The sequence below is a fragment of the Poecilia reticulata genome, chromosome 2 (genome assembly GCF_904066995.2).
Source record: "Poecilia reticulata chromosome 2, P_reticulata-male-v2, whole genome shotgun sequence".
NCBI classification, from domain to species: domain Eukaryota; kingdom Metazoa; phylum Chordata; class Actinopteri; order Cyprinodontiformes; family Poeciliidae; genus Poecilia; species Poecilia reticulata.
This window is the reverse complement of record NC_088831.1, coordinates 33,876,345-33,894,155: the sequence shown is the minus strand read 5'-3', so window position 1 is coordinate 33,894,155 and position 17,811 is coordinate 33,876,345. Positions and strand designations below refer to the sequence as shown.

Below are 17,811 nucleotides of genomic sequence, written 5' to 3'. Positions count from 1 at the left end.
GCTCTATAGAGCTCATTTGCATGCTAGTGAGGCAGTTTGACCATGTGACTGAAACATGAAGGATAAGGGTCACATCTAAAAGTTGCAGGACTCTGGGCCTTGAGGAATGCAGTTTTAGACAACTAATTTGGAATAGGAACATCCTAGTCACGGTCAAACACGGTTGTGGTAGTGCTTGACCAACTTAGGGGCTGATTTGTCATAATTGATGGAACAATATGTTCTGCTTCCCATCAAAAAATCTGTCCAAAAATTATCAGAACTTACCACTCTGTCTAGCTGCTCTGACTCTACGGAGACCTGCGGACCTACAAACAACCCTACACTCCCGACACTTAAACCTAGGGGTAAAGAGGAGCCAAACTAATCTAACAGTTATATTTTGAGAAGAAGCTGGTGTAGCCAGAGGGAACCCACACAGGCACAGGGATGACATGCAAACTCCATTCAGAAAGATTAAACTGGAGATCTACTTCCTACAAGGCAACAGTGCTAACTCCAACCCCACTGAGCAGCCAAGTGAAGCAGCTCTTGTAGTTGAGCATTCTTAAAATTCACAGCTTTACACATAAATAACACAATATGTACAAAAATGATTAAGTGAAACCGCACCTTTGCTTCCTAGTTCTCATGAATATTTCAGCTGGCTTAATGTCATTCATCCATAAATCAGGAAAGGTTGCTTCTTCCTACTGCCTTTATGAAACATACATGCATGAGTGCAACATGTTTGCCACTTTAGTGTTATTTTTGCAGCTGATTGTCGCGGCTCGTGGAAGATTTTATATGGCAATGATTCTGTTCTGCTGGAAACAAAACGCACTTGAGCAGAAATGTGCACGCCCACGCAGTTTTCTAGAGCTACTATAAAACAAGTGCAGCTAAAGTTGCTACCTTCACTCCACTTTTCAGCCCTGCAATGACCTCTCACAGTTATAGACAAAGCTTCTGTTTTCGACCGTGCTCTAAATCCCTCTCAGTGAAATTGGCCATCTTATGTTCTCTTTTGTTCCTGGTTTCCTTCTTTTCTCTCTTCACTCTCGTCAGCTTTTATCTCGTCGAGCCTCTCCTTTCTTTCAAATCCTCTTTTCTCCTTTTTGTACTGGCTGTCTCTGTTGTCTTCGTTAGGCTGCCTCGGTGTAAAAAGTCCTGCTCTGATTCAGAACTCCACCACGGGCTGAATACATCGGCTTATCCTCTGTGCATGTATGCCTGCCTTTGTGTGTACGGGTGGACTGTGAGGCAATTTTGCGATAGAGAAAATGGAAAGCAAGGGGGCTGTGCATGGAAATTTGTTATGTGACCTCCTTCCTGGCTGCTTGACAGAACGTGTAGTGTTTGGACAGGGTGGTCGTTGCAAAGCACTCAGCCGTCTATCGACTGGCAGCCATTGATCTGCAAAATCCAATGACTCACTAGCTGCTCAGGATGCAGCCCACATACATATCCACGCAGACGTGACTGCTGTGTGTGTAAATGGGCGCACATGTAGACACTGACTGATTAAAGTAATTACAGTCCACAAATTAAATGAGTATAATTGGCCTGGGATATTTAAACTGAGTTGTTCTTTTGAAGATTGTAGTTAAAAGAGATTAGTAACTCGCCGCCCTCACACAGTAACTGAGAAAAAAACAAGGCTGGAAACCAAAGTTGAAATGAAAATGCTAGTTTTATATGGCTGAGGAGGATGTTTTAGCTGTGAAAGCATGAAAGAAATATATACTATTTGTCAATATTTACTGTATTGGCCTTTTCTGTATCTTGTTGAACCGTTTTAAAAAGTAAAAGACAGTAAAGTAAAGGAAAGTAAAAACAGATACTAGAAAAAAAAACATGTTTAACAGCATACATTCTGCTTGTGGTGACTGTATTCATTTTTACTGAACGTTGCTTTAAGCCCTCATAGATCCATTGGGGAACATTCCCTGAAGGTTCTATGAAAGTTCATTAAAAATATTTTAAGGTGTAAGGAATCTTTAGAGAACATTTACTGAAGGTTTTCTAAAGGTCATTCCATGCCAGTTGGAGATGCACACCAGAGACGATTTATAGAAAATCCTCTGATAGTTTCTATAAGGTAGCACCTTTAGGCCGACGGGGTCAAAACACTCTAAAAAATAAAAGGCAAAATAATAGTCTATCTCCATCAGCAACCTGTGCTAAGTTTGTACCAGCCTTGAAATGGCCACTCCTGCTTTAGGGGAGCGTACATTCTCCAAAGGTTGCATTGTGAGTATTGTAAATAACCTGCAGGAAACATTTATTGAATGTTCCCTGGGGGTTCCATGAAGGTTACTTTGAGGAAGTTGGAAATAATCTTCATTATCAGATTCCCCAAATGTTGCACTGTCAATGTCCTTTCAGCCATCACTTCTGAAATTGTAAGGTTTTTTTTTTTTCTGATTCTCTTGATTTCTGTCATGGGACAAACTTTATAATTACAAAAGTTATTGGGCATATTACCAGAAGCAATGATGAAATATTTCCCTATATTTACTTGAAGTATTTAAAGGTTGATTTGCCCATGAAGCCTTTCAGTAATGAGACTTCATTCAACCAGACTTCTTGTACTCAGTAATGTAGTCGGCCCGTTACCAATTATTCATTTTCCACACCAACTTATTCCATCATCTAAAGTTTAACATATAAATTGGTGTGAAAAAGTGTTTTGTCTCCTTCTTGATTTCCTATTTTTGTCACACTTAACTGTTTTAGAACATCAAACCAATTTAAATATTAGTCAAAGACATACATCATAAAGGCAGACAGAAAATCCAGACATTTAAGGCCTTGTGTGAAAAAGTGATTGTCCCGTAAACTGAACAACTGGTTGGGCCACGCTTAGCAGCAACAACTGAAATCAACCGTTTATAACAATATATCATGGAATATTTTACAGCGCTGTGGAGGAATACTGGCCCACTTATGTATGCAGAATTGTAATTCAGCCACATAATAATCAGCATCTTCATTTAAAACTACATTTTGTGTTCACTTGTGATGTACATGACTAATTGCCTTGATGTTCTGAAACACTGAAGTATGACAAGCAAGTAAAACAAATAAAAACAGGATTTCTTAATTTCTCCCCCATGAAAAAACACCTTTTAAGTTTTAAGACTAGTTATAAATGTGACTGAATGGTACTTTGTGTTTCAAGTCTCAGCTGCTCTGGAACAATTTAAAGGCCTGTGCACACTGTAGCTCACAGTCTGCTCATTGATTTAGCTGGTATATAAAAAAAAATAAGTTAAAAGAATTACTTAATTTACCACCACATGAGGAAAACAGAGAAAGTGTGCCCCCTGTAGGATAAATCAATACGACAAGACTGAAGACATTTGATTACGTTGTCTAAGCAGGATTAGAAACATTAACATGAAAAAAGTCACAGACTTCTTTATCTGATCAGTAATCATAGCTTTACAGCTGTTAATCAGTTAATTGGAATATTTCTAAAACTTGCTCAGTAAAGTGCAGCACTTAAAAGAAAAGGTTTCGATTTGTTGAGGTTTTTAATAATCATCAACACGTTTATATACAAAGCAAGCAACAATACCATGTTCAAATAAAAGAAACAAAAGTATCCTAAAATGTATTTTCTTGTTTTTGTCTCATTAAAATAGCTAAAGCTTACCTCAGGAAATCAATTCAACAGTTATAACAAGACATTTTTGCAGAGCAAGTATAATTAAAATTGACACACAAAAAAAAAAAATCTTCAGAGACCATTTTCTAGTTTACCAAACCTGGGCATGAGTGAAAAAGCTGGATGGAATTAACAACTGCATGCCCCTCCGATGAAGATAATTATGAATTATGACAAGATCCTATTTTAATCAGAGTACACTTGTCCCTTACAGTTTTTATGAGCACCAAGTTTGTCTTTGTTCTTCAATTATTCAATGGGGTAAACAAGACCGCGCACAGAATAGAGGCAGAGATAACAGCTTTTCCAGATCTTAAGTGTTTGAATGATTGGGCTTGTTGGGCGTCTCGAGTTTCCACATCAGCATCTCCTTTAATCAGTCTTTTGCCGGCCACCTGAAGACAAAGGTGTTTGTATTTCGTGCACCTATTGTTGTGCCTTTAATACAAACATCTCAATACCCCGATTGTCAAAAATATTTCACAGTGACATCAGGATACCCTCAACTTTCTGCTTTGAAGAACATACAGAGGTAAAAAATAAAATAAAAAGCAAAAAACGAATATAGGTAAAATTCACTACTGCTACAAACATGTATGAGAGTGAAAGTGAAATGTTTGAGTAGCTTTATTTGACTGCTTGCAAACACATTTAAGAAAATGTTATTGTGAATCAGTCTTAGAAGCTAAAATAACCCTAGATAAAAAAAGAAAACCTAAATTATTTAGGCTTGGGAGTTTTTAAATCATCACATCAATGTTGATCTCTTATTTCACGTTTGTATCCGTGACATTTATTTCAACGTCCTTTAGCACTAACTGCAGTGATGCAGGCATAAAGATCTAGTATAACTCAAGATGATGGTAGGAATTCCCAAAGCATACCAAGTAGTTTGTTCCTCTAAAATGACCATAAACATTTTTTTTATCCAGAGCAAAACAGACGAAGCCCAACAACGCCCAGACAAAATACCAGACCAAAGATGAGATTGGTGCTGTAACCACAGATGTAATTTGCACACAACCAGGACAGTACTTATTTTTTTCTTCTGTATTCAATATAGTAAAATGTTCTAAATAATGTGATAATGTGTGTTTTTCTCTTTACGTTTACAACTCAAATTTGTATGAAGACATCACAAGTGAGGATCAACTATCTTTTTACTTATTCTGCATTATTTGATCATAAAACGAGGGGTTACAGGTAACTGAAAAGAGTACAGAAAAAAAACCCAAGTAGTTATCTGTTTAACACAATCCTAAAGAAAAATAAAGGTAAAACAGTTTTGGAGAAGTTCAGAACATATACAAAAGCGTTTGACCCACAGGTTCGTTTGGTTTGTTTCTTCCTCGGGTTTTCTAACGGTCTTGCCTAGGTGAGAAGCTGCACCGTTGGGATGATGGTGAAAGACATCAACACAAACATACTAAAACTCACTGTACAGTCATACAGCTGTGGCCCTCAGTGAGTCCACTTTTCTCAGTGGCATCACAGGTGAAAGTCTGCAAGTCTCTAGCTCTTGTACAAACAAACCGTGGGAGCAGTGTCGGGCAGTTGGCGCTCCTATGTTTTATAGCTGCAACAAACAGGGAGCTCCTCCACTCTGTCAGATCATCTGGCTAACAGAGAGAACTGTGGGAAAGAAGGTCCTTTAGGGGATCCTACGTTTTGTTTCAGTCATTTAAATGAAGTGGCTGCAAACAGAGAAGACAAAAATAAGTATATTTAACCACTGAGAGAAAAAAAAAATCAACACAGAATATCAGTCAGTAAAACTAATACAAAATAAAGTTTGGAAGGATAAATGAACCAAATAAAGGGTTATGAAGATGGATTTATGACCAGATTTTATCCAACAACTTACTGAAAATTGCTGACATTTCTGGTTAACCTGCTAAACGTCTTTTTATACATTCAACACAGGTTCAGGGAGTTTTAATGAGCTATCGACAAATGCCTTGACTAATCATAAATGATGAATGATTCAGAAGTGAAGACTGGCTAACAGGAAAGGAGTAACAGCGAAAAAACGAAGCCAAGGGGTGAATCTATATAGAAGAATTGTCCAATATGTACAGATAACTTGTTAATTTTCTCTCTCTCTCCTAAACAAGAAGCTGAATGTTATTTGGGTGATGACTTGTGAAAATAATTCTAAATTAAGAAATGTCCCCACTGCTGCGGAGCAGCTGATAAGCTGACAGCAACCTTTAAAGTGTGACTCTAAAAATAAACAAATCCATGAAGAGGTTCAGTGAGTATGAGTGTGTGTATATATATATATATATATATATATATATATATAAATTCAAAGACTGAATATTTTTAATAATCAAATTTATTGATTGTAAAACCATATAGACATCTCCAGGACATGGGGTACAACTGTCTCATTCTTTTGGTTAAGGTAGTACTCTGTAAAACTAGGATTTTCTAGAAAAGAGTTTGCTTTGCTGCAATCTTCCCCACTTAAGTGAAAAAAGAAAGTGTTCTCAAAATGTTTTTTTTGGATCAGACAATAATCAGGATGCTGCATTGGCAAATACAAATAAGCTGTGAAAGCTTATTTTTCACAGCTTTTGAAGTCAACTTATCCCGCTGGGGTCACTATATTATAAAATACCTCATGCAAAGCACAAACTCTGTATATGTGGAATGTCCTGTTACGTTTATGTAGCTCACTGTGCACAACTTGTAAAATTGCAGAAGTGAGCCATTAGTTTTACTGTGGTGCTCTTTTATGGTTTAAAACCTGTGTGTGGTGCAGCTTTATCCCACTTTATTTATTCTCCTATAATTTTTGTTAAACTACACAGGTGGGTTTACCAGGAGTTTGTAGCCAAAATAACTTGTCTGTATAACAATGTAATTCAAGTGACTGAATATATCTGTGCTGTCAGACATCAACAGACTTGTTCATTGCTAATCTGCCCCCCCACTCTGCAGCTTTGCTTGGTGTTCATGTAAAGCTGGTAAATGTAATCTGGAGACTCAGGACAGATTCTAATAACTGATGTGACTTCTTGTTAGGTTTGCCAACCTTCATCTTGATATGTGCATGTAAATACTGGTCTAAATATGAGAGATTTTAAAGCACTTTAGGTATTTATTCCTCATTTATTTACCAAAGAAACGTGGGCTTCGTTAACATTGAAGCAAAGCCACAGGCTGATCCCCTTCATGACACGCTGTGCTGATGCAGTACATAAAACCACATGTGAGGCATATTGACACATAGGTGGGCCAACATTTTTGTATTAATATATTTTTCATTGGTCATTTTCTGAGCAACTGGAGGTTTATTTATTAGCTAAAACCCAAAATCTTGACATTAGCAAAAATAAATGCTTGAACTATATCACTGTGTATATTACTCTAACATATGCACTGCGTTTTTGATGCATGTTACTGAAATAACTTTTTACAAATATTCAAATGTACTGAGATGTACCAGTAATTTCTCACTTAACAGTAAAGTTCACAAAATTTATTGGGTATAGGTATTGAACATGTATCAAACTAATCTAAAGGGAATATTGTTTTTTAAAGCAATAAAAAAATAAATAAATCAGCTGAAGATTTCACCTTGTGGTGGCCTTGATGGTTTTAACTCTCGTCGTCTGACACATGGGGCTTCGCAACAGCCATCTCCTCTTTGCTATTTGCAATCATCTTGCACTTCTATAGAAACAGATCAAAAAGAAACATTGGTTAGTTCTGAAGTAAGACGAACATTTCTGAATATTTAAATATTCAGAATTTTAATCGTGACATTTCCACATTTCCCCAGTTACTATTTCTGCTCTATGCAACAGTTATTTATTAGTCATTTTAAGTAACAGAGCGGGAAGGATAGTGAGGATAAGGATTTACACACTTGGCAATTGATAATGAAATATTTTTGCTGTATTAGGCAGCCATTTTGACTTTCTAGTGTATGTGTTATGGTAAGCGCTGCAGCCACCTCTACTTCCGTTTGTAGTTTATGTTACATTCAGTCTCAGAAGACGGCCTAGGGATGACATCACATCTCAATTTAACACCTGCAGGAATTTCTAGTTATTGTACTTAATAAATAGAATAACTTCTATTAGCGATACAACCTGATAATGTATTTCAGAAGTCATTGCACAGTACTATGTGTGGTTACACAATGAAAAAAAAAAGATTTAATGTGCTTCTTTTGACTTTGTAATACAAATCAAATCCACTATTAGACAAACAAAAAGATTACCCTGATGTTTCTTGGAGGTTCTGTTCATCTATCAATCAGCAATGTCTGGTTTACTAAACACTCAGCTTAAACATAATTAAAAATGAAACCAAATACAAGTGGTTTCACCTATCCAAACCTATCCATACTAGGTTTTCTTAGTATGGATATAAATTGAATCCATCTAGGTGAGTTTCCATCTAGATGTTTGGAAACTCAAGACTTAATGAATCTTTTTTTTTTTTTGGTAAAACAGTTAAGCCCATTTACCTCTGTGAGTTCCTTAATGGTATGTATGTTGGCCTGCTGAGTGACTTTCCTCTTTGCCTCCTCAATGTGGTCCAGGTTTAGAGACGGAGTTGGGGGGACAAGGCTAGGGGGAGGTTTATTAGTTATCGTGGGAAGAGGGGCAAGTGGTGGCATGGCTGCAAGGGCGCCCATGTTGGTCAAGGCAGCAGTCATGGTGGCTGCTGTCATACTTGCCACAGCAGCACTCATGGTGATGTTTGACATAGTGGGCATTCCAGGAATACTTGGTAAGCCCATTGGACCCATGTTGGGCATATTCGGCATTCCCATGCCCATTGGAAGAGGTAACGGTAAAGGTAATGAAATGGGGGTAGGAGACGGGGTCGGGAGAGGGAGCTGGAGAATAGCTTTTGGCCGAAGACTTTCTGGAATAGGAACCCCTGCCTTGGCACACATGGCGGCGGCATTCGCCTTGGCTATTTCGAGCAACTGGTCTTTATCTGAGGAGAAAAGGAGTGAAAATGAGACACAGGAAGGGGTAATGCAAAGAAGGTGGTTAGTGCACGCACTACGTTTATTTATTCACAAACTAAATGTTTTACCTAGATCAGTTAGTCTTGGAGGTGTTTTGCTAGCACTGCGTCGTGATCGGGACCCTGAGCGGCGTTGCTTGCGGAGAATGACAACCGGAGAGTGACTTGGTTCCCTCTTCCATCTGTCTCGTCTGTCAAATGAACGACTGCGGAATGCTGGCCGTCTTCCTCGACCTCGTGACCTTGACCTACGTCTGCGATCCGAGGAGCGGGACCGTGATCGCCTGCTTCTGTCTCCTGATCTGGATCTTTTCCTCCGGCCTGTGGAGCGGCTTTTAGATCGCTTATTCCTGTCCGGGGACTTGGACCTCCTCCTTCCCCGGGCATTCGGAGAACGGGATCGCCTCTTGCGAGCTGGAGAGCGGGATTTGGACCGGCGGTTCCTGGTGCGTGACTTGGAGCCAGAACGCTTGCGACGTGTGGTAGAACGTGAGCGTGATCTCCGCCGTCGAGCAGGACTCCGAGATTTGGACCGTCGCTTTTTTCTTTGTGACGGAGAGACGGAGTCTTTTTTCTTAACCGGAGACTTGGACCTTTGGAAGGATAAATATTCAGAAGAATTAATAACTGCACACAATGAAGCTTTCCAATGCAGAAATCAGCTTGACAAGGAAGGAAGACTCATCAAATTTCAATGCCTCACTTGTATTGGATATCTTTATACCAACTGAAGACCTAATTTTACAAAGTTACTCGACATCAAACCCCTTTTAGAAAACCTCATCATAATACAAACCTGGACAACTTTCTTCTGGATGCCGGCTTGGATGTCGAGCGAGACCGTTTCCGGCGATCAGCAGGTGAGCGTGACTTGGAAAGCTGCTTCTTTGGTACTTCTGGAGATGCTGAACCTGAGGAGCTTTTCTTGCTCGTTAACACAGTTTTGACTGGAGATTCCTCATCGTCATCTGAGCCTTCTGAAGAATCAGAACCAGCTGGGCCGCTGGGTGGCTCTTGGGAAGCAGATCTTGAAATGGGAGCAGGCAAGTCTGCAAGCTGAATGGGCTGATCCTGCAACTTATCCAAGGGACTCTCACTTTGGGGAGCAGCGTCAGGTGCGGAAGGCAATGGTTTCAGATCACCTGCTGGATACATACACATTGCATAACAACCTCAATATCTGATCATTTATTTCAGTTAAATGTATGTATAATGTTAGTAACCTATCAAAAGTTTTACCTGCTTCAAAACAAGGTGTGCCATTTTCTTCAACAGGTTTTTCTTCTGGTGTTTTCTCCTTAGCAGGAGGGGAAGCCTTCTTCTCTTTTAGTGGTGTGTTAGCCACTGATCTTGCTGAAGATGAACTTCCAGATCTTCCATCACTAGATTCAGACCTTGACCTGGATTTAGATTTTTTTAAACCCCGAGAGGCAGATTTAGACTTTGACCTCCTTCGACTCCTTTGTGGAGATTTTGACCTCTTTTTGCTCGGCTGAGGTGATCGGTGTCTTCGAGACAAAGAGCGGGATTTTGAACGTTTTCCGGACCTTGGTGGCGAGCGATTCCTCCTTCCAGGAGATCGAGAACGTCGTCTAACTGCTGAACGAGATTTGGACCGCCGTCGTGGAGGAGGGCTTCTTGATTTGGACCGTTTGCGAGGACTCCTGGATCTGGAACGACGGCTGCGCTTAAGCATGACAACGGATCTTGAACGACTTCGTCTGCTCCTGCGGGCGGATCGAGACCGTGAGCGGCGGGATCTGGGTGGCGGTGACCTCTTACGCCGAGACAAGGAGCGGCTCCTGGAGCGTCTGCCTACTGCACGCCTGGCTGCTGATCTTGATCTGGATCGACCGACAGGGCGTCTAGACCTAGAGTGAGAGCGACGGGTTTTCGTGATGGAACGTGACAATGAACGTCGACCAACTGCACCACTTCGCCTTGGCGACCGGGTCCTGGAGCGCCTTTTACCTCCACGGGAACGTGACTTTGATCGTCGTCTCCTCCTTGGAGACCGAGACAGGGAGGGGGACCGCCGCCCTCCACGCTTGGGGGATCGTGACACTTTTCTTTTGGGAGATGGAGAATTTCTGCGTCGCTTTGGGGAAACTGACACTGAACTCTTCCGTCGTTTAGGAGACTTGGACTTGCTTGGAGATTTTGACGCCTTCTTCATTGGAGTGACAGAGAGAGAGGTGGATCGGGAACGACGACCGGAGCTCTTCTGCAACTTTCGGAATGGTGAGGGCGATGTTTTCTTGGTTTTAGGAGAGGGAGAGCGGGACTTGGAGTGAGAAAGCCTTTGACTCTTCTGAGGAGATGAAGGCAGCTTTTCCTTTGAGCCTGATCTAGAAGGAGTTCTAGATCGTTCTTTCATTAATTCTTCTGGTTGAACCTCAGCTTCTTGCTTGATAAGACAGGGTGACGGTGAACGGCTGGGGTCCGATTCTGATCTCTTTATTTCTAAGCTCTTAGAAGGAGACAAAGGCCGTGGTGAATCAGGCTCCTTGACCTTTGCCTCTGGTACTAAACTGGTCTGATCTTTCAGGATTAGCTCATCTTTTGGAGTAGTGCCTTCCTGTTTTGGGATAATGTCAGGTAATTCCTGTACATGCATGAATTTGGCTTCTCCGTAACTGCTCTCAATCTTCACCTCAACAGTGTCCGTCTGTGTTATCTCATCTTGGCCAGTAGAGGGTGATATCTTATCCTTTTCTATTTCATTAGCGCAACTATGGTTCTCTTCAGTGGAGGGGACTTCCATGTCTGTTATTTCTTCCTTCTTTACTGCAGGCAATTCAGGCTTTTGCATTAAGATGGGAGCAACTTTCTCCTCCCCTTGGCTGTCCTTTGGCTCCTGTCGGGATGTTGGCTCCTTGAGGTCAGACGAAACAGCTGGAGAACATTTTCCATTGCCAGCTGTTTTGCCTCCTTCACCTTCAGAGTCAGAACCTGAAGCTGAGCTGCTGTCAGACGGTGAGCGGGATGATTTTTTTTCTTGCTTTTCATCTTTCTTCCTCTTCTTTTTTTTCTTTTTCGCAGCTTGTCTTTTATGCTTCTTAGATTTTGAGCCTCCATCTGTATCTACACAATGAAAGATAAATTGTCACAGTTAATATTACCAAAGATATTTATTGCATTACTTTAAAAAAAGACACAAACTATGATTGTGTGTCACTTCCATTTACCTGTAACTGCATCTTTTCTTTTCTCCTCTTTCAGTCCAGTGCTTTCAGTTCCAGCTGCTGCTGCCAATCTGGCACTAAAGCAAAAACAAATTATCCAATTTACTTTCCATGTCTAAAACACTGAATAATTGTGGACATGAGCAAAGTAAGATGTTTGCTCATGTTGAAATAAAAATATTCTCAACATTACTTTTATTTTGAAAATATTACAATATGAACCCACAGTATAATCCAGTTCCTGATTAGGGATCAGCTCAATAAATAAAACTCAAATTTATCCCTTTTTATAAAGGAAACCTATAACATTTCTCTTCTCCATCTATTATCACAACAGATCATTGTCTACATGTCCACTGACATTTGTATGATATTTGAGGGAGTCCCTAATATGATGGGATTTTTTTTTTTTTTGATTATTCTTCATTGTATATGTAATTTTCTGTAATTGGTTGTAGATCGTTTCACCAATTTGGGGTCCTTTTGCCAACAGTATACTTAAATATATAAAACTTTGTTTTAGTTTAAGCATTGTTGACTGTGGAACATAGGGTAATATAAATGTGAAACATTTTAAATAGAAAGGTACCTGAAGTGTTTTAATCTTGAATATGTTTTAACTTGATGCCATACATTAGCCATATTTGGCACCATCGGATTTGTTTGTTGTTTTGCCTGACCACCTAGGACAGGCACCAGTCCTCCAGCAGAAATCAAACCCCAGGAATCAATAGTAATGCAAAAACTTACAAGTAAATTAGTAAATTGTTATAGTTAACAAAATGAATGTTTAAAAGTTTGGACAGCAATGTGAACATTAAATATATATGTTATATTACCAAAATGTAATCAAGAAATGGGTTCAGTTTTTCAGGACTTAATAAATGACTTTGCTTCAGATTTAAGATTTTATTTAAAATGTTTAATGGAAAAAAAAATATCTATTTTTGTCTGACCTGGCTCTAGTGGTCCTTCTCGGTGGAGGTGGAGGCTCTACATCCGACTCTGCGCCAGATTCTGAACTGCTCTCCTTCTCGCCTTTTCTCCTCCTCTTCTTCTTTTTGCTTTTGTGTTTTCTGTGCTTTTTGTTTTTCTTGTGAGGCGCCTCAGTACTTTCCTTGGCATTCATGTCACCTTTCTCAGGCACTTCATCCTCACCTGTACACCATATGTAGTACCAAGTATTTTAGTTACACAATTCTTTTTAAAATCCACAACAAAACAGACTAAATCATCAGGAGATTATGCAGAGATTGTCTTGACAATGACCAAAGTAGTTCATGTCCAGTAATCAACCAATGTTTCTTAAATGGCAGTGCAAATTATCTTTTCAAGAAATTATAACGGAATTGAATCAAAGAGCACACAAACAGGCATCTGCCTAATAAGAGATTTTCCAGACATAATTAAAAAACTTACTTTGATACAAAATAAAATGTAATTTATTTTGTATAAAATGTAATTTATTTTGTATAAAATGTAGGATATATAAATGTCTGTGTAAATTTAAAAAAAAATAGAAGAAATGAAGGCAACTCTGAAAATGTACAGGCATTACGTACCTGATGGAACGTCCACTGCACTTTCCATTACGGCAGCACAGAAATGTGGTAAAGAGCTCTCTTAGTGATGCTGAAGTGGATCTCTCTTAATAAATGCTATGGGGGAAAAACAAAGGTAATAAGATCTAAAGATGTATTACAACTAAACAGCACTTATGCATTTAACTCAAGCATATAATTGAGTTAACTGAGAGACAAGCAGAGCAGTGCTTGTCTCTCAGTTGGCTAACATTTACTTAAACCCACAAACGAGCCAAAAATCAAACCATCCTATTAACTAATCAACAGACAGTTTTAAAAACACCAACACACACAATCTCAGTCAAAAACAAATTAAAACAACCCTGGAAAAAAGTTGAGCATGAATGAAGGCTTTCAGGTGGGAAAAAAAAGAATTCCACTTCAAAATCCTTTTCAAAGATTTGTGTAAGAAATATCACATCTGCATAATGTGAAAGCATTTCTCCTGACATAAATTAGACAAAACTGGTAATCTCTCAGCAAGATAGCTACAAAATACAAGCAGTAGCTTTGACAAAGTAATATTTGAATGTCATTCAATTATCTGGTTTTTAACTACAATGAAAATCACAATAATCAAAGATGGTGTCCTGAATGATTCAAACACTGGAGCATTTGTGTCGTCTAAAGGCTGATTTTACTCCTATGTCCATTTCTTACAAGCAATTCCTCTCTCTTAGTAACACAGGCATTGCTAGTTTAATAAAAACAACAATAAAGTAACTACAATGGTCAACTGGTTCTGCAATTTCCACTTTTAAAAAACTGATCTAGTACAAATTGCATTATAAAGAAAGCCACAAACCAACTCTCTGAAGAGGTACAGTGTCTTCCATAGAATACAATATAATCGTTACTGCCAAAATATTCCAAACATTGGCTCAACCGAGCAACTCTTAAACAAATACAGAGCTGTGGAAAAAGTATTTACCCCCTTGCTTTGCTTTTCTGCCCCACTTAAATGTTTCAGGCCATCAAATGTTAATATCAGACAAATACATCCAGAATAATTACACTAATCAGTTTCAAATGATGATTTCATTTATTAAGGGAATAAAGCTATCCAAGCCAACCTGGTCCAATGTGAAAAAGTAATTACCCTCTAAGTGGACTAGGTTGTTCCACCCTTGGCAGCAACAACTGCCATCAAGTGTGTGTCATATCTGGCTTTGAGTCTTTTATGCAACTGGGGAAGAATGTTTGCTCCACTCTGCTTTGCACAACTGTTTTAATTAAATTACTAGAGTTTTCCAACATGAATGGCCTATTTCGCTCACAGGGTCTCAATCGTATTTAAGTCTGTGCTTTACTGGGTCATTCAGAGGTGGACTTGATGATCTGCTTTGGATCATTCACTTGTTGCAGAACTCTAGTGTTCTGAACAGCTCGAGACCATCACACCACCACGATCATGTTTGAATATAGGTATGATCGATGTCCTTTTTCTAAAAGGTTGTGTTTTACATCTTCCACTTACCAAAGACTTTCACCATTGTCTCGCCAGTAACACAGAATATGTTTAAAATAACTATCAAGATATTTTTTGGCTGGTTGGTGATGAGCTCTCTATGTAATTTTGATAGACCAACCATTCCTGGGAAGGTTTTCCGCTGTTTCTTATATTCTCAATTTGAGAATAATATTTCACACTGTGTCTCAAAGCCTTAGAAGTGCCTTTATAAAAATTTCTAGACTTATGTTAATGATTAGTTCTTGAACTCCTTGATTTTAGTGTATTTCTTGCTGCCCAACAGGTTGTGTGTAAGAGATTTATTGATTCTACAGACCTAACAGTGGGGAAAAAGGTTGTTCATCATATTAAATTCATAATTATTATGGGGTGTGATTAATCACTTTATCAGACTGTTTAGGTTAACTTTCAATAAATAAATCATATAAACCCTGCTTGTAGTATCTGTATAATAAATTTGCCTGATATTAAAATTTGTTGATTTTTAAGTGTAACAAAACAGACAAAACAGAAGATATCTTTAAGGGGGTGAATACTTATTCACAGGACTACATACTGAGATATTTAGAATATGCTTTGTAAATTATTGGCAGTTATGGCCATTTTATTTAACAAAATGTACATTTGTATAGAATTGTTAGTATTTACATACATCAAGTGCCCTCGAATTTCAATGTTTAAACTACTGTAATTGTCTATTTTTTAACCAACTACCATAATCTTGGAGTCCTTTAAAAGTTATTTCCATGTGTTTTAACATATCTTTTGTGGTTTTTGTTTTGTGAAACAACTCTTGAAAATGCATCTAAGAAAGTAATTTAAACATTTTATATAGTGGGATTTTTTAAAAAATGCACTAAAAAACATTTATTTCAAAAGGAATACGAATAACAGCACCACACAAATAATGATGTAAAGTCACCAACATGATCTTGAGTATAAGTCACCATTGGCGGCATACAGTACATATCTGCTCAAGAGTACAGATCATACAAGTCTCAAGAAGTCAAACTACGCTTGCAAAACGGTACTAAAGAACCAAACAAAAAACAATTCACGCCATTTATTAATCGCCCTTAATGGATGGTACTTGATGAAATAATGCCCAACAAGCGACGTAATGTTAAATTCACAAGAAGCTTTTTTTATATTTTTAATTAATAAATCCGACAAATTTAGTTAATTCATTCACAACGTAAAATGTTATCAGATGAAACCGGACTAAGTACTGATTTGCCAAAACCAAAAACTGCGTTGAAAGCGAAGCTAAATGAGAACAAAGTTGTGCACATCGCCATCCCGTAAACACGTTAGATAACGTTGACCAGTGTCAGGCCTACAATGCCCTGACTAACATTCATCCACATATGGTAGCCGATGGCTCTCGCTAGTCAGCTCAAATTGATCCGTAAGAATAAAATACGCCATATTTGAAAAGTTCTGAAAAATGTTTAAAACATTTATAAAATGATTAGCCCCAAGAGCCAAATATCCTCCTTGCAGGAAGATGCGGCCTCACACGCCGACAACGCACTAGCAGCTCAAACCTTGAAGCTAATGTAGCTGCTAAACATTTAGCTGCAAGTGATGTCAACAAAGCGAAGTTGTTCCTTTGTCAGAGTTTTTAACTGTACAAAGCATATTTACCCGGTTTACGTTAAATGGCTCCCGTTCGTGTAGAGAAAAAGGCAGACGAGTACTGCGCTGAACTGTGCGAAATCAAGCAGTTGTTGAATATGCTAACCGTTAACGTTAGCTTTCTCTCTTCTCCGCCATGATGGAGAGAGGTATCCCAACATGCCATGCTGCGCGGTTTGAATGACTACGTCACTGTTTCCCAGGCAACACCACAGTAAACCAGTGAGCCGTTGTTTTTAGACTGTAAAGGGGACCACTTGGACTACCTTTAGTAGTTCTCAAAATATTTAGTGTCAGTTATTTGCCAAGTAAACTGTGTTATTTGTGCTTGACAGCGAACCATGAACAAGTTTGTGACCAAGTATACTGTATCATTTAGTCCAAACTTGGACTTGAGTAAGATCAAATACTACAATTAAATACAATTCAGTTTAAGAATACTTTATTCATCCCAGGGGAAATTACATGTTGTTGTGACCCTTTTTTTTTTCAAAGAGTTGCTAATGGGCATGGGGAGGAAAACTCACGTAGCACTTTGTATTACAACAACTCAGAGGAAGCCTCTGACTGAAGATGATGTTGTATTGAGAAGGATGCGCAGAGTTGTCTGTAATTGTCTTGCTTTTATGATTAATCTTTTTTTGCACAATAATCTCCAGATGTTCCAGAGAAGTCCCCAAAACAGAATCAGCCTTATTTATCAACCTTTATAGCTCTCTGGTTCTGACGCTTCTGCCTCAGTTAATGATGGCAAAAGAGATTGCCCTTACACAACAAACTTCTAAAAGATGTACAGCATCTGACTGCAAATACTGAAATATCTGTTCTCTCCCTTCTTATAGACAGTCATTTGTCAAGCCTGCCCAGAAAAGCATTTTGAGACAAAATGTGAAAAGTTAGTGTGAATAATATGTATCGAAGCTTCCATAAACGTTCACAAGAGATGACTAAACAAAATGGACAGGGCATTCGCCCTTTAACCCTTGTGCATGCGAGGACTGAGGCAAATGTAGAGGACTGTGGCAAATGATACAAGTTTTACGGGTGTGGGGTCGGTTGGACCCCATTTGTAAACACAAGGGTTAAGCCACTTTGTAAACTTTGTAGACTTTGACTATCATGTCAAAGTCTACTCTATAAATTTTCACTTCATAATTTGACTATTTAGCAAAGCTATGTTTTATTTGTTTTAGTCCATCTGCTGTAAAGATGGGCTAAAACAAACCTGTAGATTTTAAGAAAAAATTCAGAGGCAATTTATTTGAAGTAATATGTTCAGATCCTTTG

The 17,811-nt window shown here is 38.7% G+C and overlaps 1 protein-coding gene across 2 annotated transcripts; it reads right to left on the bottom strand.

Moving 5' to 3' along the window:
- Positions 1–3,499: 3,499 nt before the first annotated feature.
- Positions 3,500–16,708, bottom strand: sona (SON DNA and RNA binding protein a). Of its 2 annotated transcripts, none has more exons than XM_081604291.1 (10): positions 16,534–16,708; positions 13,395–13,490; positions 12,789–12,990; positions 11,836–11,909; positions 9,887–11,731; positions 9,444–9,789; positions 8,717–9,240; positions 8,136–8,614; positions 7,238–7,333; positions 3,500–5,346 (listed from the first exon to the last, which is right to left on the bottom strand). In XM_081604291.1, the coding sequence occupies exons 2-9, from the start codon at positions 13,420–13,422 to the stop codon at positions 7,259–7,261; spliced, it is 3,573 nt and encodes a 1,190-aa protein (XP_081460417.1). In that variant the 5' UTR covers positions 13,423–13,490; positions 16,534–16,708; the 3' UTR covers positions 3,500–5,346; positions 7,238–7,258. The 2 variants fall into 2 exon arrangements, with proteins under 2 accessions (XP_081460417.1, XP_008402324.2); XM_008404102.3 differs by having other exon boundaries at positions 9,444–9,792; positions 16,534–16,707.
- Between the last annotated feature and the right edge of the window lie 1,103 nt (positions 16,709–17,811).